This window comes from Anser anser, assembly GCF_964211835.1.
Source record: "Anser anser genome assembly, chromosome: Z".
NCBI classification, from domain to species: Eukaryota; Metazoa; Chordata; class Aves; order Anseriformes; family Anatidae; genus Anser; species Anser anser.
In genome coordinates, this window is record NC_139723.1 from 64865162 (window position 1) to 64889426 (window position 24265).

Below are 24265 nucleotides of genomic sequence, written 5' to 3' on the forward strand. Positions count from 1 at the left end.
TCTACAGAGGATATCAGAAATTAGATATAATCCCAACTCCTGGTTATACATTAAGTGATGGGCCATATTACTTACTTTGCTGGTATCATTACATTTTCAGACTTATCAGAGACCAGGTAGCTGTGATATTGTTCTTCAGAACACCAGCAAGTATCAAAGCTAAGTAACTGATAATTTTTCAGCATATATGCCTAATCAATTTTAAAAAACAATGTTTAGACCTACACTACTGCTTACATGTCCTGGCTGAACAGAGTTAGATCATGAAGAAGAAAATATAATCTTGAAAGAATGAAAAGAAATTGGCTAAGATATGTAGCAATTCTTCTTTTATGATGGGGACTGCTACTTTATTCTGCAGTCAGAATAATGGTCCTTGACTGAGTAAACAGTTAATATAAGACTATGTTTTATTATGTTTATAAGACTATGTCTTATGTTTTATTGCTGCCACATACATTAAATATCATTTGTTTTTAGGTGCCCATAGAAAGCAATGCTGTCAACATCACTGTTTCAAATTTAAATGCTACATCTTCGTACATTGTTCAGCTCAGATGCATAGCCAAGGATGGTCTTCACTGTGTTTGCATTTGGAGTAGAGAGATTTTGGTCCCTCACAGTAAGTGAAAGATGGTTTCATGTCAATAAGCATGAGTGTAAAAGCCTTTTCCAATTTTATATCATAGGAAATAGCATTGTCAGATACTATTGAAAAGATGAAGATCAAACTGATTTATATGAGTGCATGTCTTCCTATTTTCCCATGTTTACCAGAGCTCATGAGCAAGCCAAGAATATCATATAATGCAACTACAGAAATCTCTCCAGGCAGAAGAAGTGTTCTTCTTAAGTGGGAGGTAATGTTCTCTTGAGTATGGGTCCCTTCTGTTATATCCATGCTATTCATTCATTACTTCATAGGAAGAAAAGAGTCTTTCTCATTTTATTGAGGCTACAATGTACAAAGAAAAAGCACTGAATATTGAACTTGTGCTTCAGGATTCACTGAATTTGTCTGGTTCTGTGCCCGGTGCTAGAAATTAGCAGGCAAAAACTATACCTTTTTATAAACTATTTATTTTTTTACTTAAAATTATTAAAACAGCAATTTCTAGAATCAAATCATTGACTAGAATTAATATTCTTTCCAGCTAACATCAAGAATTGGTGTGCCTTAGGCTTGTTTTAGAATTAATCTTTTCTTGAAAGGTCCTGGTAAGCCTTAACATGTTCAAGCAACATACATTGTGTTTGACATGTTCCTAAGGAACATTCATATTCTCAATAGGGACCAAAACTTTTCAGAAAAGCACTTAGTAAGTCTACTAATCTGCTAATTCAGAAGTGCAAATACATTATAACCAGGAGAGAAAAGGAAAGAAAAGTTGTTCTGGCTTACAAAAACATCTAGCTTCGTGTTTCCCCTAATGATATTTAAAATTGACTTTACAAGTGAGAGGCTTCCCCCCTTCTGTAGCAGGTGGCATTACCAGCAGACTGACTACAGTTTATCAGTCAATTAAATGAGCTGAAATTCTCTTGGCAAGAAATGGATAATTGACAGTCTTGAATTCACATTTAAGGGGCCCATAGCCAATTTTGTTGAGCAAAGTGTACCTGCAGGTTTTCACGTGGAAACTAAGTCTAACTAGATGCTGAGAGAAGAAACATCTACAAACTCCCAGAAGCTTGCCATAGGGAATGTCTAAAGCAGAAAAGACAGAGACTGGCAGAGTTTTGAAATATCAAGAAAATCTGGAAAGTTTTGTAATTACCCCCTGTGGCTTTTTGTAAGGGAAAGAAAAAATAGCAGAGGAAGTAGACACCTACGCTTCTGATTGGGATGAGATATCCCTTCTTTTCCTTTATCTCCTGAGAAGAAGGCAAAGCTGCAAAGTAAATGATTCATTTTGAGATAAAGAAGTGGATTGTACATGCCAATTTAAATGTTAAGAAAGTATTCTCCACTAAAGTGCTTTAAGTAAAAAATATGTACATTAAATACGCGATCAAGGCTAGCACCTTCTTTCAGGAAATCTCTTGCACTAATCTAGTATATGAAATAAGATTCAAGTCCAGATGGCTTCAGCAAACATCGAAGAGGCAGAGGGAAGGAGTATACTCAATAATTAACATGGTAAATAGAGAAAAAAAAAATCTGCTGCCTTACTCGTTTAAGCCAATTTGAAATAAACAAACAAACAAAACAGCTTTGAAATGGTAGAGACTAGCCATAGCTTCTCTGTTCTTGTTAATGTTCCATGTGTAAGCTCTACAGAGTTTGGACCAAAAGACACAAGATAGATGGCTTCGGCTCTGAACATCCAACCAGGCATTACATATTGCTTTCCTCACTGGAAATAACATAAGACCTCCTGCTGCACTGCACAGTGCTTGGCTTTTCCAGTCTCATGTTGTTAATTTAAGAAAGTTATGTTCTGCTCGTTTCTTCTTGTGTAATAGACCTCATATGCAACATATTCTAGGAATTATTTCTCCTACACAAAAATATTTTCCACTTTCAAAGTCTGGTGAGAGAAGCATAATGCTATTCCCGCAGCAGCTTCATCAGAGCTTCAGATAAGGCCACTGGTGCCACTGGTTTGTCCCTCCATATGCTGGGATAAACTTCGTTTCCATTTTAAAAACTTCCACCTTTAGCAGAAATCCCTATCAGCATGTATGTCTTTGCCTTTTAAATTTGCTGACCATCATCCCATCTATGTTAGTCCAAAATTATACAATTATTTCACTAAGATAACTTGACCTCCTAGCTTAGTGTTTTCTTTATATTACTAATTCACTGCCAAGTTGACTAAGAAATAATAGACACACTGGACATCAGAAGCAATTCTTGCACAATTCCCAGAATTCCTTGTATTTCTTTCAGTTTCTATCTAGACTGCAGTGGTTTGAATTTCTGTCCACTCATTTTCTGATCTGTCATTAAGATTAATACAATAAAATAATGAGTGAACCATCACCACCTAAAAATTTGTATCAATAGATATATAACATGTTCCAAAGTTGTAGCATAATTATCAGCATTTATCCTCAAAGAGACTGGATGTCTAACAGAGTCTAGTAGATGAATATTCCCAGAGGCATAAACTTCAATTCAACACCTCTTGTTAACTTTCAGATTCCTAATTATGAGGGGTATATGTTCCAGTGAAATGTAGAGAATGTTACGGCCGCTACACTGCTGCTATTGCTAGTTGGATGCACATAACTAAGATCCCAGTTAAGCAAAACACTTAAAACTGTGCTTAAGTCCTCTCAATTTAAGAATGCTGTTAATATTAAGAAAATACTTTGCTTAATTGATTACTGAGAACCTAACTGAAATACTATTATTTTATCTCCATTATTAAATCTGATATTTTGTTTATCCAATTCCATTACTCTTGATTTTCTACACAGGACATAACATTTATAAGATCATAGAATCATAGAATATTTGAGTTGGAAGGGACCCACATGGATCATCAAGTCCAACTCCTGGGTACCCAAAGGACCACCCAAAAAAAAAAAAAATCAGGCCATGTGTCTGAAAGTGTTGTCCAAACGCTTCTTGAACTCCAGCAGGCTTGGTACCATGACTACGTCCCTGGGGAGGCTGTTCCAGTGCCCAACCACCCTCTCAGCAAAGAACCTTTTCCTGAAATAATCTTTTTCCTCTTTGTAGGTAATGCAAAGTGAGAACATCCTTGGATACTATGTTGATGTTGAAAGAATACCCAACAGCTGCATGGACTCGCAAAATCGCATCATTCTAAAGGACAGAAATGTTCTTCTAAATCTCTCTATGGCTTATTATAGGGTTAATATTTCTGCCTATAACAAAGAAGGAGAATCTCCACAAACCACCTACATTGTCCCAGATTCCTCTGCAACAGGTACTTAACATTTACTCAATTAAGTGGTGGAGAAGTTTTATGATTTTGGCATAAATTAACTAACAGACCAAGCAATTTAACATTCCTTGTTAACATCACCAAGCAATTTATTATTCCTTGTATTTAACATAACTTGAAGGTACACTAAGTGAGTTGGTGGTCGACACTAAATTAGGAGGAGCTGTTGACTCCATCAAGGGCAGAGAGGCCTTGAAGAGATATCTTGGCAAATTAAAGGCCTGGGCAATCATCAACCACATGAAGTTTAACAAGAGCAAGTGCTGCATGTGGGACAAGGCAAACCTTGCTATACATACCGACTGGGGGACTGGAGGCTGGAGAAAGGGATCTGGGGGTTCCGGTTGACAGCAAGTTGAACATGAGCCAGCAGTGTGCCCTGGCAGCCAAAAGGGCCAGACGTACCCTGGGGTGCATCAGGCACAGCACTGCTAGCTGGTCAAGGGAAGGGGTTGTCCTGCTCTGCTCTGCGCTGGTATGGCCTCACCTCAAACACTGTGTGCGGTTTTGGGCCCCACAATATAAGAAGTGTCCAAAGGAGGTCAACCAGGATGGTGAAGGGTCTAGAGGGGAAGAGGCCCCTTGGTTTGTTCAGCCCAGAGCAGAGCAGGCCGAGGGGAGGCCTCATGGCGGCCTGCAGCTCCCTCACGAGGGGAGCGGAGGGGCAGGCGCTGAGCTCTGCTCTCTGGGGACAGCGACAGGACCCGAGGGAACGGCATGGGGCTGGGACAGGGGAGGGTCAGGCTGGGGGTTAGGGAAAGGTTCTGCACCCAGGGGGTGGTTGGGCACTGGGACAGGCTCCCCAGGGCAGTGGTCATGGCACCGAGCCTGACAGAGTTCAAGAAGTGTTTGGACAATGCTCTCAGACATCTGGTCTGATTTTGGGGTGGTTCTGTGTGGAGTCCGTGATCCTTGTGGGTCCCCCTTCCAACTCAGGGTATTCTATGATTCTATGACTCTTCTTCCCTTTTTTCTTTTTTAAACAAGCTACAGAATGTGCTGGTGAACAAGGGTGCAAGCACCAGATATCTGCAAACAATTAGTTTTCTAGAATTTTCTAACACACACCCCTCATTACGTTCTCCTTTGCCCTGCAAATGCATAACAATTCATTTTGGTCGTTACATTTGACTGCTTCTCTTTCTTCTGATGTAATACATACTCTCACCTCAAGCCATCTTTCATCTGACAGCTACCTGTTTACTAAATTGCTGCCTGTTCTTCATGGCTCTCTCAAGACATCTGTTCTAGATTTGGTTTTACTTACAGGCAGGTTCTCTATACCTATGACGAATTACTGGGAAGATAATTGCATGAACTCTGCTCCCAGGATAAATTCCTTCTCTGCATGCACAAAGTTTTCTTGGCTAGTAAAGATATTTTCTTTAATTCTTCGTATTGGTTTTCAGATAGGAGATAAAATGGAGAACTTTGTCTGTCTGCCATAATATTCACCTCTTACACTACATGACAAGTTGTTTCTTTTCCCCATTAGTTTCACTCAGAAGGTGTTCCCTAGCTTGATAATCTATCTTAGAAGACAGCAGAACTTTTAAAGCATTTTGCATTTTTCTGGAAGAATATGAAATATGAAATTACATAGTTACAATCTATAATTTGCCCCTTCTCCTCCCCCAGGTAAAAGCAGTCTCGCATTTGCTCTATATGTAGCAGTCAATAGCGGTCCTCAGAAGGCTGTTTAGCAATGTTAGGCTGCTTCTTCTTGAGATGTGGAGCAACCATTTCCACATATCCAATTGTAAGAAATTAAAGGTCATGACCATCAATTAACACTGGTGTTCCCAGAGACCACTGCAAAGTATTAGCTGCTAAATTTTTTTTATTGACATAAAGGTGTAGACATTACTATATACAGGTCATCCTCACAATAGCTACTTAATGAAGAATCTCGAAATGACTCAGAGCAAAAGACAGAAAAAAAGTGAAGCGGGGGGGGACAGACTGCTTTCCTGTTCATTCAACTCTAATGGTACATTTGTTCACAGACTTGCCTGGCCAAATCAATGTTAAACCTCAGGGAACTGATGCAGTTGTCACCTGGACTCCAGAATACAGTCCAAAATGTTTTGTGGTTGACTGGGGCACTGGTAGAGAGGATATGCGCATGAAAATAGTAACTACACCTGCTGGAAATTTCACACTAGGTAACGGCAACAACCACATCTCCTAATGGAGGAACCATTTCATTTACTGGTTATTTTTGGCTGGGGAGGGAAGAATTTTCATCCTGTTTTTAAGAACAAACTGAGGATCCAGGTAAGCATGCCTTGTGTCTTTGTCCAGCACTGAGGCAACATCTAGTTTTACAAAACAACCAAGTAGAAAGAGTCCTGAGAGAGTCCTCAGTAGGATTCTTCCAGTCACAGTTGGGCAAGAAATGCAGCTAAGCTGCTGTTGTTGGTAAGAGGTCTCTCCTTCCCCAAATGTCGGACAGACCTGTACACTACCTGCTGGATAACACTGTGGTATGAGAACAAAAAAAGCTTCCCTAGCCCCTTGGTAAACTTAACCTCAAATATAAACTGCTCTGTTACAGACTTTCCCCTATATTATTTTTCTTCCCCATAATTGTACTTGTCAGAGCACAAATTCTCAACTCCAGTACTCTGATTACCAAATCGGGCATGAAGATCTGCAGGCAGAGGTCAGTTTAAAGGACAGTCATCCAAAATCTTGATTAAAATCACATAGTTGACTAATGCAAAGACCATTCGGAACTGTCTTTTATGTACAGCAGAGAACATTTTACTCCAGTTTCATGTTAATAAATGTAATGTTTTCCTTGGTCCTCCTGCAACATCTACACCATGTTACCTCTATTTGTTTTGCTTGCTTTTAAATATGCTAGTATATGGGGGGAAATATCTGTCCTTGAACTAAGAAGTCTACAGCCATTTTAGTTTCATACTTTACATTCAGCAGCTTAAGCCTTCCAGAGCTGGATTATAAGTATGACATCTTTTAAAAGCAAAACTGTGTTACCTCTTGTTCTGATTCTGAAGTAGTTTTAATAAAGGGTTCAGAGGAAATGAGAAACTATGTATATACTTTGTACTTGGTGTAATGCACTGTAAGTATATACTATGTTTTGAGGCTCAGAAAGTAAGAGCTGTATAGAAAAACTATAAACTTCTTGTCTCTCCTCCCCTTTTTTTTCATTTATAACTTTTCAGTAAAACCTGTTATATGTTTATTTGTTTCCAGATAATTTTCAGCCACATAAGCTGTACAAAATAATGGTACATGCATCTGATGTGTGTCAGTGTGAAAATTTCACAAGACATGAAAAGACTTTTGGAGTGACCCACTTTTACTCAGTTGAAGGAGGTATTACTCCCTTTTATATAACCTCATCCCTTATATTTCTTTTTATTTCCTATCTGCAGAAAAGAAAAAAAAAAAAAGTCCTACACAATGTTTCTTTTCCAGGTGACTTAACGGCATTCTCCAGTCAGCATTGCCTTTGGTCCTAAGCGGCTATGCACTGGCAGTGAATGACCTGCATGCTGTTTCTTACTGACAAGTCCATAGAAATGATATTATTACACATGACATTACCAAAATAACTGAAAGAGGGTCCCTGAGTTACTGCTCCTTGTAGCTCAACTTTAACTGTAGCAAAAGTCAGATTTTCCAATTCAAATTCAATGATGTCTTCTATTGCAACTTGAAATGAATACAGCTGTGACTGTTGGAGTAAAAGTGTTTGTAATGAGTCAGACGTATTTTCTACCTACTTGGGCACTGCTTAAACATAGAATCATAGAATGGATTGGGTTGGAAGGGACCTTAAAGTTCATCTAGTTCCATCCCCCCTGCCATGGGCAGGGATGCCACAAGAGGTTAATGAGGTTGTTTTACTTTATGGGATTTCTCTTTTCTCTTCCAACCTTGATGTAATATTTATGACAATTAGAATCAGACAAGCATCTCTCTAGGCCGCAGCTAGGTTTCAGTCTCGTATGTCTGCTGTATAAATACTAATGCAGAACTTAAATTATTTTCTGAATTTTAAGTTCCTAGGGCAGGCCCCACTAATGTGACAATTCTGAATATCACAAAGCATTCTGCACTTGTGAAGTGGACTGAAATAGCTGCCGAAGACTGTTTGGGTTTTCTCCAGGGGTACAGAATCAGCTACAAAGATTCATCAGGGAAAAAGTGGCTGGGTAAGTGTCCATTGCTCAGAACAAGGGCGTAAATCGGAGCCATGACAAAAAAAGTTTCATACAGAGACATTACATTCATACAGTATTGCACTGTGATAGTGCTTTCACAATGCACTACTGAATTAGATTTCCCTGGGAACTGAGTGCTTTCAAAAATCATCTCCTTGTTAGAGTTTTAATGCTTTAGATGATATCGAGAAAATTCTAGGTATTCCTAGGACTACCTCACATTAAATATTGGTAAGAAAAGTTGCCTTAAAACTTACAGTTCTAAGAATACAGTAGAATTCTTCAATAACACTGAAAGGAATATGTATACTTTCAGTAACTGAGGTATTATGATTTCAGTCACAATACTTTTATATTTCATTGCAACTCAGCCAGGTTTCAATCTGTGCATTACATTTCTTCTAAGAATTCAATTAGTAGTGAAAGTAATTTGTATTTCTTACCTGGTTTGAAATACCTGGTTATTACTTCATTTTTAGAAACTTTTTTTTTTAATTATAGCTTTTTTGTTTAACTTCCAAGGTTTAAATTTATACACATTGAAATAAATGAATAGCTATGATTTCAAACTCTTAAGTTTGAAAAAAAAAAAGTATCTATTTTTATAAACATTTTTCTTCTGGTTTGCAGCAAGAAGTCTTTTCTTGTGGTAAATAATAATGCATTAACTTTGCACATATTGACTTTCAAAAAAATTAAAGACGTTATGAAAGACTAATAGAACCCAAGACCTAGGGTCTGACAAAGGAGAAAAACAAGGGTTCTATAATTCGTGGTGGCATATGCCTTTAGAGAACCATAAAAGGTAAAAAAAGCTTCAAGTATGCAGCCCTGGGTCCCCTAAGTTAGCAGGGGACTTGACAGTGACTTCAGGGAGCTCTATTCCTCCCCAGGTACCTATCAGAGAGTGGAAGAGGAGACAGACGGGAGTGTCCAGGACTGAGCTTCATTTTTTTCCTCTCTCCGAATCAGTCAATAAAATACTGACCCAACAACAGATTGCCATGTTTTCCAGAAAGGAAGAATAATTTTACTTGAGAATTTGGGGAAACCTGTAGGCTACAGCACCATCTCTACTTCTGTGAAGATCTCAAATTCTCAGTAGCAAACTTGAAAACTAAATTCTGCCATGTTAAAGGTATTCTACTGCATTGGTTGGTTAAATAATTCTAACTAGAGGAAACTGCTCCATCTGGAAAGAAAGGTTGAGCTAAAAGGCCTAAAATGCAGATAAAGCAGAATACATGGCCATTTTTCTGTACAGAAACTAAAGTAATATCACTGATATTGATCAAGGTGAATAACTACTGATTACAGTAGTGAGAGTAAAGCAAAGGTCTAGTCTTGCAAATCTTGTTCAGTCATTATTTACAGGCAGTTCAGATGCTTTTCTCTCTCCATGATCAAAGACAGGACTTAACACACACATTATTCCCTTACTGCTATGAGAACCTGTCCTTATTTCAACTGTTACAGCCAGGAGTATTCATTAAAACCACTGTTCAGCAAATCAGGCCTATTGCCTATTATACACAGTCTACTGCAAATATCACCTAGGCATCGTGGTGTGTTAGAAAATCATGCTTTTTATACCTGGAATCAAAATGCATACAAGTATTTTGGATAATAATAACCTCTTATAATCATCCAAAGAAAACCTGTGTAGAGTGGCCTCCTCCAGATATGGATCAGGGCATAAAAATTTTGCCTTCTCCCCAGTCAGCTGCACTGTTACAGACTCAGCCAACAGAGATCACCTAATTGCCTCACACCCTAACCCCTATTGTGTTTTCAGCTGCTAGTGTCAACTCTTCTACCACAAGTTACCACCTTACTGGACTTAAGGGAAAGACCATCTACCGCATACAGATTTCAGGATTCACTAATGCTGGAGAAGGACTGCCGACTCTTTCACAACCTTTCAGTACTCTAAAATACGGTACTGTAGAAGCCCTATGCTACTGTGCTGCCCATCATCAATCTTGATTTTATACACCAATATATAAATAATTATTCTCTACCCCTTCTCTTTTCCCTACTTTTCAAGGAGTAACAAAGTGCTCATGCACAGGGTCTCTTACCCAATCCTTGCTTTACTGATAGCAAATGCAAAATTGTCCCTTTCTTACAGACATACTATATATTATGTAACTCTTATATTTCTTTACCTAACAGGCAGAGAAGACTTAGCTAGAGTTTCTCATCTCTGAAACATTTTCTGCCCTTTTTTAAGTTAACTATTCACAGAATGTTATTTACTGCTGACTCCCATCACAGATTTTGCCAGTTTAAATATTCTGTCTGTGACTGGTTAAGTTCAGTAGTCTTTGTTCTTGACAAAATCCTGAGCAATCGAATAGAGCTGATTTCCAGTTAGTCCTCTGAGCCATTAACAATAAAAAAGTCCCTCTTTCAGTTGTTCTTACTGTGCGTGACAGTTGATAAGATCTTTTGTTTTCTAATAACTAAAGTACATTTTTACTTTTACCAGGCCTGGTAACTACAGGCCTGTCAGTCTCACATCAGTCCCTGGTAAAATTATGCTAAGATTATTCTGGGAGTTATTGAAGTGCACCTGGGGGACAATGCAGTCATAGGTCCCAGCCAACATGGGTTCACGAGGGGTAGGTCCTGCCTAACAAATTTAATTTCCTTTTATGATAAGATCACCCATCTAGTTATCAAGGGAAACCAGCTGATGTGATCTGTTGGGATTTCAGTAAAGCTTTTGATACGGTTTCTCGAAGGATCCTACTGGACAAAATGTCCAGCATACAGCTAGACAAAAACATCATACGATGGGTGAACAATTGGCTGATAGGTAGGGCTCAAAGTGTTATGGTAAATGGGGCTACATCAGGCTATCAGCTAGTCACCAGTGGGGTCCCCCAAGGCAACATTTTAGGGCCAGTTCTTTTCAATGTTTTCATAAATGATTTGGATTGTAGGACTAGAAGGTGTTTTGAGTAACTTTGGGGTTAGCTAAAACATAGACTCTCAAATATTTTTAACACATTATCAATTAGACAATCTAACACCACAGTAGACCCTTTTTAATTTTGACCACAGCTTCACTCAAGTGAAGCTTTCTACAAGAAAAGCCCAAAACAATAACAAAAAAGCAGGCTAAAATGGTATCTGTCACAGGAAAAGTACCTTGAGGTATTCAGAGATTCTAATGGTTTCTTACCATTACAGCATTTTTGTATTTATAGCCCCTTCATTTAATACAAACAACTGAAGAGTCAAAAATTTGATGAAGAAAAACAGGAAAGAAATTAAAAACCTTATTTGAAATCAGCATTTTTTTTCCCCGCATAAATCCTTTCTCCTGACAGCACAGTAAATCAGTGTTTCCATTGGAGCTTATCTGCAGTACTTCTATTCCATCCATGCTATTGAACATATATTAAGATAAAACTTTCAGAGTTAATTTAATGCAATATTTTAAAAATGTAAGTAATTACAACGAATTTAAAGATTACACTTACTATTTCCACTTTTCCCCAGTATTTCACAGGTTACTTAATCTCAGGTTTCTTGGTCATAAAAGTCTTTTTCAGCAACAAAGCAATTTGTAACTTTTCAAATACGTTTTTAAGCAAAATTAAGTAGCTGTTCAATTTTAAAAGAGAACTTTTTGCTGGAGAGTATATGGGAAAAGAAAAAGCAAGCAGTCATTTTGCAAATATAGTTTGTCAGTATCAGCAACACAACCATGCACTGACCACACCTTCCTGATGTTATTTTGAAACTTTTGTCTTGGGGTGGCTGGTGGAGAGATCTATAACATAAGCAGATCTGTTAACATGAGCGATAGTAGATGTAGGTTCACAGTGAAGTCTGACAAATGGCTGACTGAGGATAAAATTATTTTAATATTCCAAATGGGTGAAGCATGTCATCTACTAAATAAATAAATGTTACTATTAGCATGACCAGGTGGAGTTTGACCAAAAAAAAAAAAAATAAAATCCTGAAACGTTAAATGTCAATTTCAATCAAATAATTTCCTACCAAGTCAGACCTGTGGCAGAGACCTGACCTGTTAAACAAGCCAGAGTTCACTTACGTGGGAAGTAGGTATACTTCTTTTACTATACAGTGTTTATCTTTGAATTGTGTATTTAAGAGCTTGGCATGTATCAAGATCTCTTAAAAATAAAAACTTGGAAGCCTCAGTCTGAGAAATCCCATATTTTGTTTAAACTAAATTTCAGTTACAGGAATCCCAGAACGTGTTAAATTTCACATATGTTTGAAGTATTTCTCTAGTGAAGGCAATAAGGCCTCTCCATACTTGATACCATAAGTTTGATTCAATCTTTCTGTTGTTTCCCATCAGATAAAGGAGAATTTGAAGGTTTTATGATTGGCATTTTCTTCAGCATGGTGTTTGTTTTGGTTTTTGCACATGTGAGTTGTTCTCTGGTGTTTAAAAGGTAAGAAGTGAACATTGAATGACGCTATTAGCAGTACCTCCCTTTTACTTAACCCTAAGTTTCATAGCACTGGCCTTTTTTTGCCATTGCAAGCAACTCAAATCAAAAGAGCAAGACAAAAAGGCCACCCTACTCATTTACACAATGAGAATATTTACAAACCAGTAACAAGCTGATTAAAATACTGTCAAAAACCTATAATCTTTTATTTTTTATAGAGTTACCTGACTACTTCCTGTCTCAAACACTCTTGAAAAGAGCATGGATCATTTCTCCCAGTAGAAAATAGGCTATGTATAAGGAAATCAGAAGAGTGCATTTCATTATTTTACTCTTGCATTCCCAAATGATGATCATGTATTTTCCATTGAAATACAAAGGTAAATTCCACCAGCATACTGAAACTGTTGCCATCTGAGCATTTTCCTGCAAGCCCATTTTGATGTTAACTGTACAAATTATGCACATAACCCATAATGGGAAGGAGAAACAAATGGATGAGTAGGAAGAGGAGAGAGTAATAAGGGCACCTGCAAGATATGGACAAGGGAAGATGTCCTCTTCCCCTCAAATTAATATGAGGTGCAGGTGCAATATTAGGCGTATGCACTAACACTGAGAGAAAAATGTCTCACATAGTAATTGGTTTTAATGCTCATTTACTCATAAGCCTACTTGCATACAACCATTCATATCACTATTATGATATCCTAGAATGCCACCTGCCTTTTTTCTCCCTTTAAAAAGCACCAGCCTCAGATGCTGAATTTGAAGCTGTTAAGAAGGGACTAACCAGCTACACAAAAACCCATCTTCATAGGATCAGAGAAGAGATCAGATAAATCTACTGCCTCAGGCATCACAGCAAGCTTCACCTAAACAAAGACGTAGTACCTGACCTCTAATAAAGTCTAGATTTGACTCTAAGACCAGACAACACTGAAGTCAGCACAGAGGCAGGATGATGGCCTAGATAACCTCATGCAGTCTCTCACAATGTGTTGATTTTTTTTGTATGGATATGAGTCATTGCCCAAAGGTCCCATGGTGCAGCTCTGACAGCAGCTGCTGGCAGGGAGAAGCTCAGCTGGAAAATGCTGAGCAATGCTCTCCAGCACCCCAGGGTGGCAGGAGTGATGGGCACAGTGCCATTGTGGCCTCTCCTCTCAGAAAGGGGCACGGAGGACACAGCCCCTCACTTCAGCCTCATCAGTGGTGAGGGAGCCAGCTGGGCCTTGCCACTACTATGGCTGCCCAGTGTCACTGCTTTCCAGACACTCCTTCACAAGCAGCCCCTGCTTCGTGCCTCTGGTGTGGGAGATGAAAGGCAGCTTCTTCTCACCCAAGCTCTCAGCAGCAGCACAGGGGGAGCAGCCCCGGGGCCTCCACTGCACGTACCCCCATGGTGGACAGCCATGGGAGTCTGAAGAGCCTAGCGGCATGCTGCAAGTATTGTTGCTTCTGAGCCCCTGGGTTCAAGGAAGGAGCTGAAAAGTCCAACCCTCTGACCAGAGGGCTGTGGAAAAGCAGCCAGATGAAACCAATTTGAACGGCTCCATTCTGAACCCTGCTATGCTTTACAACCCCCACCCCGGGAGGTTGAAGCTCTGAAACAAACATGGTTGGTTTTGATTTTGCAGCAGGTTGTTGAGAATTATCCCTTCATCTACAGCTGTGGCAGAAACAGTTTAGTAGAGTTATGTTTATGCTTGTATCAGATGAAATGGTAAAACAGTGTAATCTGTCCCAGAAAGAGCTCACCTCAGACTGTGAAGGAAGAGTAGAAGCCTCATTGCCATCCCCATCCCAGCATGCAGGTCTCAGGGACAGTCTCCTCCAGAACAGCAGGATCACTGCATGAAAGCTAGAAACATATATTTTTGTTTGTTTGTTTTGTTTTTGCTTTGTTGTTTTCTTGTTTGTTTGTTGGGTGGTGTTTACTTCACCAATTCAGCAGTTCAATGCAGACTAACAAGCTTGGCCTTCGTTTCTTAATTGGCATTGTGGTTAATAATCATTGTAGAACATCTTTGATGGTCATGAAAATACCAATAAAATGTAGGTAGGAATGGCAGTTAATTTAAATGTATAGGAAATGCAAGTCAATTAACCTGACAGTAAACTTAAAATATTTATTTACAGGTTGAAAATATCATGCTGGCCAAGTGTACCGAATCCAAGAAACAGCAGTGCAATACAAGATATGGCAAGTACTATTCCAATGGTGTGAAAAAATGCACAAGGGAGATCTTTCTGACTTATTAATCAGTAACACTAGTGTGTTTTTTTCACACTACAACCTAATAAATCTAGTTTCAACAATTGGGAAACGAGGGTAACATTAGAAATACATGACACTAGGAGGTTGTTCAGACAGAGACTTTTAGTTTTATAAAGGTTCTCAGATTTATTTGAAAACATAATACAGCATACTTAAAGGTATGGTTGTTAAAAGAATAAGAAAAAGTTGAACTGGGGGAGTGGTAATGCAAAGGGAGATGTTCAGTTCTAATATCCAGTCACTTTTCGACAACTGGAACTGGAATTGAGCACATTGCTCAAAATAGAGAATAAATAACACATTGTGGCCTAATTCCACAAAAGTGTCACAGGAGGTAATGTATAAGGTATTTTCTGGAATCCAGTCTTCACCCTTCAGTCTTTACATGCTTCTGGAGCAATCCAGGGCTCTGGCTTGTCAGCTGGTAGCTGTCTGAGGAGGCATCGATTAGTCAAGAGGCATTATAGTTCAGTACCATGTTCAAACCTTGCCGTACCCATTGATTTCCTATGTGTTTTAGTAAGGCTACCTGAATTTCAGGACTGACAAAGTGCCTGGAAGTTAGCTAGAAACCACGTTAATCATCTTTGCCAATTAGTGACCTTCCTTCCATCTTCCTCCGCTTACCTCCTCCTTTTTAAATAAGTGCTTCTGCTCCAGTTTTAGGACTCCTCAGTTTATCTTCCAAGTCTCAGACTGCCAACCATCATGTATTTAGAACAGGAACCTGTGCTGCTTTCCTTTTAACATCTTTTTGACTTTCCTGGCAGACCTGAACTTAGTTTCACACTTCTAGATCTAGTTTCTCAAGAAAACAATGTGAGCTTTAGCGAAGCAGACATCTATCTATTTAGGACAAAAGCATGGCAGAGAAAAGCTAGCCTCGATAAATGACCAAGTGAAATACACATTTCTCTGTGGATCCTGATAGGTAGAGGTAGAAATGCATCAATTCCTTGTTCTCAAGCATTAAACTGGTAACAGGAAACATATGCTATTGTCAAGCTAAGCTGAAGTCAAGGTCTGGAGAGTTTAAAGTTACATATTCAGATAGCAAAAGGCAAGAGCACAATTTAAGATCATACCAGAAGCTGGAAGGTATCTACAGCCAGACACAATCCAAATATAGGACACCAGAGGTAAACCATTAGCTAGGAAATTTAAGAAGGTGCTGACAGGCAGCTGGTAATCAAAAGGTTAGTTGCAGATCAGCATTGCTTTCTTCCTTTGTATAACAAACAAAAAATCTGAAATCTGTCCTTTTTCGTTTTTCACATTTAATTGTGTAGAAACAGTCTGTTTTCTAGTAGGAGCTGTAATCACTCTTGTACACATTAGTGAGACTGCAGGCACAGTGAGGGCATAGTGCTGTGTTGTAATGGATAAGGACAAGTAGATGAAAGGGGCCTCAGATGTAATTTGAGGACATGAGCCCAAGGCAGCAGGAGTCAAGAAGATTCCTGTATGCATGCAAAGGCTGGCACAGAATATGCTTTGGTATTGCAATTACTCAGGGTATCAGAGGTGGGAGCAGAATCTTGTCCTGCTTTGTCAGCCCATGTTGGTCCTGGGAGATGGAAAGTCTATCACTGATGCTTTTTCTTCTTACCCATGATTAAAAAAGACAAAAGCTCACACAGAGTTTGTTTTAGATTTGTTAGGTATAGCATTAGGGATGCTGTTCATAATGAACATGATAGTGAAGGTACATATCACACAGGTCTTTATTCAAAACAAGACAAATGCTTACCATGCAGAGGGGGTCTGCTCATCCCATTACAAGTTCCAGTTAGAAAAAAAAAACTGATATTTTATGCAAGATTGCTGAGACTTCAAAGAACAGTGCACTCTTTTTCCAGGTCAGAACAGGAATTATAGGAAGAAAGTAAATAAAAAATACATCCCTATTTGTATCTTGCAAAAGAACTGTAAGAGTTTAAACAAGTTTAGGGCAACTGAGGAGTTAGAAACAAAAGCAGAGGCTTTACAGTGTCAGAGAACATACAAACCTGGCCATAATTGTTAAAGTATTTAAAATATTTAAAAAATAAAATAAAATAAAATAAAAATAAAGTATTTAAAATATTACAGCAAGGGTGGGAAAGCCCAGAAAAACAATCTAAGTGGAAAACAAAGATGCTTGGCATTACAAATGGTTCTCCATTTAACGATCCAGAATTTGCAAAAGCTTGTAATTCAAGGTATACTTAGATTGCATCATGGCATTAAGATGAGTAACAAACTGTATGCTGAGGCTTACAGCAAAAGTTGGTTTCGCTGCTGTTCAAGCTGCTGCCTTTTTGTAGTAGCACATTGGTAAAACTTTTTGAAATCTGTGTCTCAGAACAGCACATCCTGAAACCTACATTTTATCAGCACTGCATTTTCTCTCTAGCATACAGAAAAGCAAGAAAAACTTTGCCGAAATATTAATCATAGAATCACAGAATGGCTTGGGTTGGAAGGGACCCCAGAGATCGTCTAGCTCCAACCCCCCTGCCATGGGCAGGCACACCACCCACTAGGTTGCTCAGGGCCTCGTCTAACTTTGTCTAGAACACCTCCAGGGATGGGGCATCCACAACCTCTCTGGGCAACCTGTTTCAGTGCCTCACCACTCTCTGAGTAAAAAATTTCTTCCTAACCTCTAATCTAAATCTCTCTTCTTTTAGTTTAAAACCATTCCCCCTTGTCTTGTCATTATCTACCCAAGTAAAGAGTCCTTCTCCATCCTTTATATAACAGCCCTTTGAAAGTATTTTGAAAGTATTGAAAGGCTGCAGTGAGGTCATCCCAGAGCCTTCTTTTCTGTAGGCTGAACAGCCCCAGCTCTCTCAGCCTTTTTTCATAGGAGAGGTGCTCCAGTCCTCTGACCAACTTCATGTCCCTCCTCTGGACCTGCTCTAACAGCCCCACATCCTTCTTGTGCTGGGGACCCCAGACCTGGCTGCAGCACTCCAAGTGGGCCCTCACAAGGGCAGAGCAGCAGGGCAAAATCCCCTCCCTCCACCTGCTGGCCACTCCTCTGTTGATGCAGCCCAGGATGCAGTTGGCCTTCTGGGCTACAAGCTCACACTCTCGACTCATGCCAAGCTTTTCATCCACCAGAAACCCCAAGTCCTTCTCTGCAGGGTTGCTCTCAATGCGTTCTTGTCCCAGTCTTTATTCACGTCTCGGGTTACCCCGGTCCAGGTGCAGCACCCTGCTTTAGGCTTGTTGAACTTCATTAGGTTCATGTGAGCCCACTTCTCAAGCCTGTCCAGGTCCCTTTGGATGGCATCCCTTCCTTCTGGTATATCAACTGTACCACTCAGCTTGGTGTCATCTGCAAACTTGCTGAGGGTGCACTCTATCCCACTGTCTATGTCGTTGATGAAGATATTAAACAGTACTGGCCCAAGGACAGACCCCTGAGGTACCCCTGAGGTATACCACCTGCCACTAGTCTCCATTTGGACATAGATCCATTGATCACCACTCTCTGGGTGTGACCTTCAAGCCAATTCCTTATCCACTGAATAGTCCACCCATCAAATATATAACTCTCCAATTTAGAGACCAGGATTAGGGCAATAAATATTCTCACTCATGTTTATAAAACCAATGTAGATGAGATAAAACATATTAGTTAGCCATATTATATAGGCAGGACCAGACCATCTCTTAGCTTTAATTCTTCTGATATTTATTTCAGTAAATAGCCAATTGCACTTTGCTAAGGTATTATATTGAAATTATATTTTCTCCTTTTGCCTTGCAGACGAATTGGAAACCCATTTCAAAGTCACTGCTTCAGGCCCTGACAGACAATGATACTACCAGCCTTTATGTCATAGAGCATGAGGCAAAGGTTCCCTTGAAGTTAGAGCACTTTACAGATGGTGTAGAAGTCAGGAAGTATGACACTTGTCAGTCAGAAGAACCTAGGAATAACATAGACATAAACATAAGACACAAAGAAATCCCTGAAAAAACAGTAACAAGTGAAAAAGAAGGAATCATTTCCATTACGGTACCACTCTTGAGCGACTACACCAGCATGGAGTTCAGCCAGAAAGCCCTGATGAGTCTAACAGTGAAGCTGCCTGCAATAGCTGCTCATCCTAACCTGGAAATGGAACTAAGGAGTAAGCCAGCACAAACTGAGCATCAGGTATTGTTTGCTCCCCAAGACTACCTCAAACAAAGCCAGGTAGTATTTTTGCCATCTGTACCAACTTTGATGGGACAAGTCAACTTGGACTGAGGAATTTGCATACTTTTCCTTATCAAAAATTCAATTTCCAAAACCTCTGATCATTGAATGGAGGCATTAGGACAGTGAGCTTGTGACAATGGTTATGTTCTACTTAATAAGCTCCTTGGTGAAATAGATTGACTATATAATTAGATTAGCTATTTCACCGTGGTCATTTTGGGCAACTCCTACTGTCTTCACACAGGAAAAATTTTTAGGGAACTGTATGAAAAACCTTCCAATAAGGTGCATCTCCTTGCTAATTCCTTAGTCTGAGCACACTGAAGAAGCCATTTCAAGTCTTCTGGTCTAAAAACAGTGTTGTTCCAGTCTTCAGAGGAGTTCACTAATTAGTGTGACAAGTATAAGATCTGATTTTAAAGGTTGTTTAGCTCTTTAGTAAAAATTCTACCAAAAATGCCTACCATGACAAAGATCCTCTCCAGCTGGTCAAAGATGGGTGAACAAAACTGTGAGAAGCCTTGAATTTAGGAATGGAAAACGATGCTTTTCCACCTATTTAAAGCACTTAATCTTAGATGAATAGTGCTGTGTAAGTGAAGATGATAATAAGCATAATTATTATTACTGGAGTTCTAGTTGCATTAAATTAAGGATATTTCTTCCTATAAAGACATAGAAATACATTCTTGTTCTCTTGCGAGAGGTAGCTGCAGATAAAATTTCACCTTGTACGCGGTAACGAAATCTGTAGAACAGACTTTGAGAGCTGTATAGGTAGTTCAGTTAGTCATCCACGAAAGTTTGCATAGAGAAGGTGTCATTGAAATATAGGGACTATAAGGGTCTCCTCTTTCTGATCTATATGTGACTGCATTATGTATCTGCACAACACAATGAGTCTGAACTGGCTTTCCAGCTTTTCCAGTTCATGGTTCTTACCCATAAACTCTGTAGGCATTAATGGTTTGCAGTTATTGTAGAAGACCCAGTTTATTACTGTCTACTCTAGTTTATGAGACTTTATTGAGATTTATTGAAAAAATATTATTGAGATTATTTTGTGGAGAAAGCAGTTGATCAACTCTACACTAAGCACTGGACGTTCCCAAGACTGGTATCTTTTAAAATTCTCTCATTATAAGTGAAGGATGGTTTGCATTCACTCAAATGTTTCAAGGCATATTAGGCATTATGAATTCTAGAATAACCATGTTTGCAAAAAAATCAGAGAAATTGCAAGTCCCCCACTTGACTAGTTCAATGAGGCCCACAGGAAAAATTTTTTAATTCACAGTTTTTACCAATCTGCACTTGACTGTGAGTTTTGCATCATTCTTTCTTAGCACATAAAATGCATTGTTATGTCACAAAGCAATGTACCTGTTACCACCCACCCTTGTTACTTCTGCTTATTCAAAGAATGGATAACAGCAACACTCCCCAGACCATCACAAAAGTTTAAATAATCATTTTTTAAATGTCTTTCATCATTTGTTTAATGTTGATCAGATGACTTTGCCTCATTTGAATTTAGGAGAATTCATTTGATCCTGCTTTTAGCAAGGCAGTTGGTACTTGCGATTTCTAGTAGAGGGGCTGAAATGAATAACTATTTTGGACAATAAATTCCTCCAGTCATGCACAATTATTATCATGTAGTCACCTGAATGCAGCCTAAATTGCCTATTTCCCAAACCTAAGAAATTTCCATGTCCCTGACCAGTAATGTTTCTTTCATTTATGGGCAGAACTACTTATTTTCCTGGTGCAGTTAATACCATCAATAATTCACTCGCCCCTGTAAATGTTGAATTCATTCTTTCTTACTTTGTACCTACTAAAACAGTACATATTATTATATAATGTAGAAAGTATAAGGTAACCAAATAGAATCGAACTAATGACTTGTGAACACTTTCAGTATATGAAGTGGCCTTTATATATGAAACTCAAAAGACAGTCTGGGCTTTTGACCCACTGAGTATTGCCTTAATGATATTAACCATAGACTGACATCTTGCTAAAGAAAATCCATTTATCAGGGTAGGAGAATTTCATTAGAAGTACACATGGACCTATTTGCTTGTAATGTAAGTGAAGGGTGTATTTCACTCTCAGTTATAAAGCTCACGGTATATGTAATTCTTTATTGATCTCAGAGCAATACCACATCCAATACTTATATTATGGATGTAAATCATACATTTGGAAGAATGAAAGATACATGAAAAATCCTGGTATGGAGATTACTTATAAACAAATAACTTCATCGTGAGGTATCCTTCGAGATCAAAGAATGAAGCTTGTGTGTGGAGAGAAATCGAAGACTATGCTTGCTATTCTCATCCAGTCAAAAGGGACACAGACTCAGAGACACAGAGTGTTGTGGTCTTAAAATTAGGGGCAACTTTTTTAAAAATGTATGTATGTGTATTGACTACAGAAGGCTGCCTCTACTAGTAGATGTGCAAATTATTTCATTTTATTGGGTGTATTACTGTTCAAGTGTTTTCAGTCATGTTCTTAGCTTCAGTATTGTCAATTGCATTAAGAGGGAAATTAAAACTAGAGAGGATCATAAATCCCAAGGCATTTGAATACTTCTTTTTTTTTTAAGCAGCATATAGTAATAACTCCAGATGACCATGTTAGCATTAGTGAGAATTTAGACTTTATGAAATTTTAGACACTTGACTGTAGGCCTAGAGGTACATTAAGCATAGTGATTCATAGCATAGGATAATATACTGCAGGGTTACAGTGTTTTAGCATTTTTATATTCACAGAGAAATGAATGTAATATTCAGTCTCTAATATAGCCTGTGTATTGAGCAGTAGAGGAGGGTTAAAAAAAAATCCAACATCATAGTATAGGACAATAAAAAAGAATGAGGTAAAACAGTTGAGCACAGAAGGTAAGCGAATTCTCACTATATTCATATAACAAAGGGTAACATCTGGCTGTGTGTCACCATTTGAATATGCAAGATATGCACAGAGCCTAGATAAGGCCTATGGCTAAATAATCACCTTAATTGCCAGCAGAATAGTGCATGATGCGAGAGGAAGAACAAGGCAACGGTGCAAAACCTGTTCCATGACAGAATAGCTTCCATACCTACATTCCTGAAAATAAAAAGTGCATCTAGTAAGACACAGTCAAAAATTAGGTAGGTAACCCAGAAAAAGAGATTTGTGGATGCAAAGTCGTGGCCCATTGTGAGCCAGCTGTGACACCAAAAAGAGTATAGTCATGGTAGTGATTAAACTAGCACCAGCAAAGAGCAAAGTGTAAATATATGTTGTGTTTTTTTTTTTTTCTGGTAACAAGATTAGATCAATTTTTTTCTGGCATACTCTTATATAGTACGGACACAGTGATATATTTTTTCCACACTTTTTTACGCCTAAGGTGAGACTACAGTACAGTAATTAGACAGCACTTAAAATTATTACAGTGTTTCAGATAGAAGATATATAGCTACTCGGCCTGGAACAGAGGTTACAGAGCCTTTTTCCTTCTGTATTAACTATCAAATAGAATAATAGGAACTAAAGAATATCTATAAATCCCCTAAAAACCTAAGCTCTTAGGAGTACTTTGACAAACTTAAAAGCCACCTTATAACACAATGGCATCTGCACTTGAACATAGTCCTTCTAAAAGCAGAGAGTACAGGAGAAGCCTAACAATCTGAGTCAACCCCAGATTGTAACAAAATTGTTACAAAAACTGTAAAATAATGAACCATTTAATTAAAGCCCTTTACTTACAAGATAACTTGTCTCAGAACCTCCTGATTTGTGTTGCACGCTCTTGATCTGCTTTTTTTTTCCCTCTCTCTCCATTTTTGTTTTCTTAAAGAGCTGTGAGTCAACTGCCTGGATTATGTTAACTGTGTTTTAGTTAATGTGTTGATGAGCACTGTATGAAGGTGGGTTATGGACTCTGGACTGTTTTCATCAGTCACTTTGAAACACGGCTTACAGAAGATTGCCACAAAGGCGAATTACTCAGTGCTATTTGGGAGAATAATTTCATCCTTGTATGTATTTTATTTCTACAGCAGAAGCATCAGGTTGACTGATAGAACTGAAAACAACACGCTGTGCTAGAAACTGTCATTCATATCACCCTTCCTCAAAGACTCCTTCTTCCTTTCACAAAGCCATCCCTGCTTGGGTCAGGGCAGAAATTTTACAGAAAGAAACTAACCGAAGAAGAAATCTGGATTTGTTGAAGTGGTAGACATGGGCATGACAAAGAAAAATGTTGACTACCAGAGCAGTAGACAGTACAGGCCAGGGAACTTGTGATGACACAGGTTCAGGTCTTTTCTGAAGATGCCGGAGTCTAGTTAGGCTGGAGGATATTAGACCCACTATTTTTCCTGAAGAATTGCAGGCTGCAGCCCGTTTTTGATATATGGTTAGAATGGAAATGGATAGCAGAACAATAAAGCTCTTATAAGTATTACCTGACCTTTCCCAAACACTAATTGCTACTGTTGAACTTCACTCACAGTGACTCAAGCCAACATCCACAGCTCTCAGAAACATTCACCTTTTCTTGTGAATGGCCATTAAATAACTATTCTGGTATTCACTGTAAGTGAATGGTTGATGGAAATTGCCAGAATTATGATTCTTTTCTGCTATGATATCTGTAGCTGTGTGTTTGGTGGGCCACCACATTGAAAGGCTCAAATAGCTGGCCTAAGTTGGACATAAATTGAAGAGTGATTTCAGCCTTGGAGGAGTAGAATTTTGACAGAAATCAGGTAACGTTATATTTTAGAACTTGAAAAACATTGAGGAGAAATCTAAGATCATATATCACTGAGAAGACACCAAAAATGGGGGATCTGCCCCACTTTAGAAATTTCCTGTTTTTCTGGACACATCTTGACTACCAAAAATTACACTTTCATGGGTGACTGCCAAAGGAAGCAAGCCACCAATAGCTCATACAGCTGTCTTGTGAGACTCCATTTGTGCTAGAAACAGTTCCTGGAAACACTCCCTGCCACTCAAACCTCAGTCTGTTGTTGGAAGTGTTGTGGGGCCAAGTCAGCTAATGTTCTCCTAAAATTTTTCCAGTTGTCCATCTGAAAGTTAGAATAAGAAAGACTGTTTCCTCCAGGCAATTTGCATGCAGGCACCCTTTTGGGAGGGTAAGAGGATTAAGTAATAAAGATGCATGCAGTTCTGTGCTGTCTGCC

General features: G+C 38.8%; 1 protein-coding gene across 2 annotated transcripts in view; it reads left to right on the forward strand.

Moving 5' to 3' along the window:
• The window catches only part of LOC310889773 (interleukin-6 receptor subunit beta-like), a 42145-nt gene extending 18211 nt beyond the window's left edge, over nt 1-23934 (forward strand). For both annotated transcript variants that reach the window (XM_083817789.1, XM_083817788.1), the window contains 10 exons: nt 481-622; nt 778-860; nt 3692-3902; nt 5927-6085; nt 7146-7268; nt 7958-8110; nt 9915-10058; nt 12465-12561; nt 14704-14767; nt 18603-23934. In XM_083817789.1, coding sequence (XP_083673915.1) covers nt 481-622; nt 778-860; nt 3692-3902; nt 5927-6085; nt 7146-7268; nt 7958-8110; nt 9915-10058; nt 12465-12561; nt 14704-14767; nt 18603-19088 — 1662 coding nt within the window. In that variant the 3' untranslated portion in view covers nt 19089-23934. The remainder of the gene's footprint in view (nt 1-480; nt 623-777; nt 861-3691; nt 3903-5926; nt 6086-7145; nt 7269-7957; nt 8111-9914; nt 10059-12464; nt 12562-14703; nt 14768-18602) is intronic.
• The last annotated feature ends 331 nt before the right edge of the window (nt 23935-24265 follow it).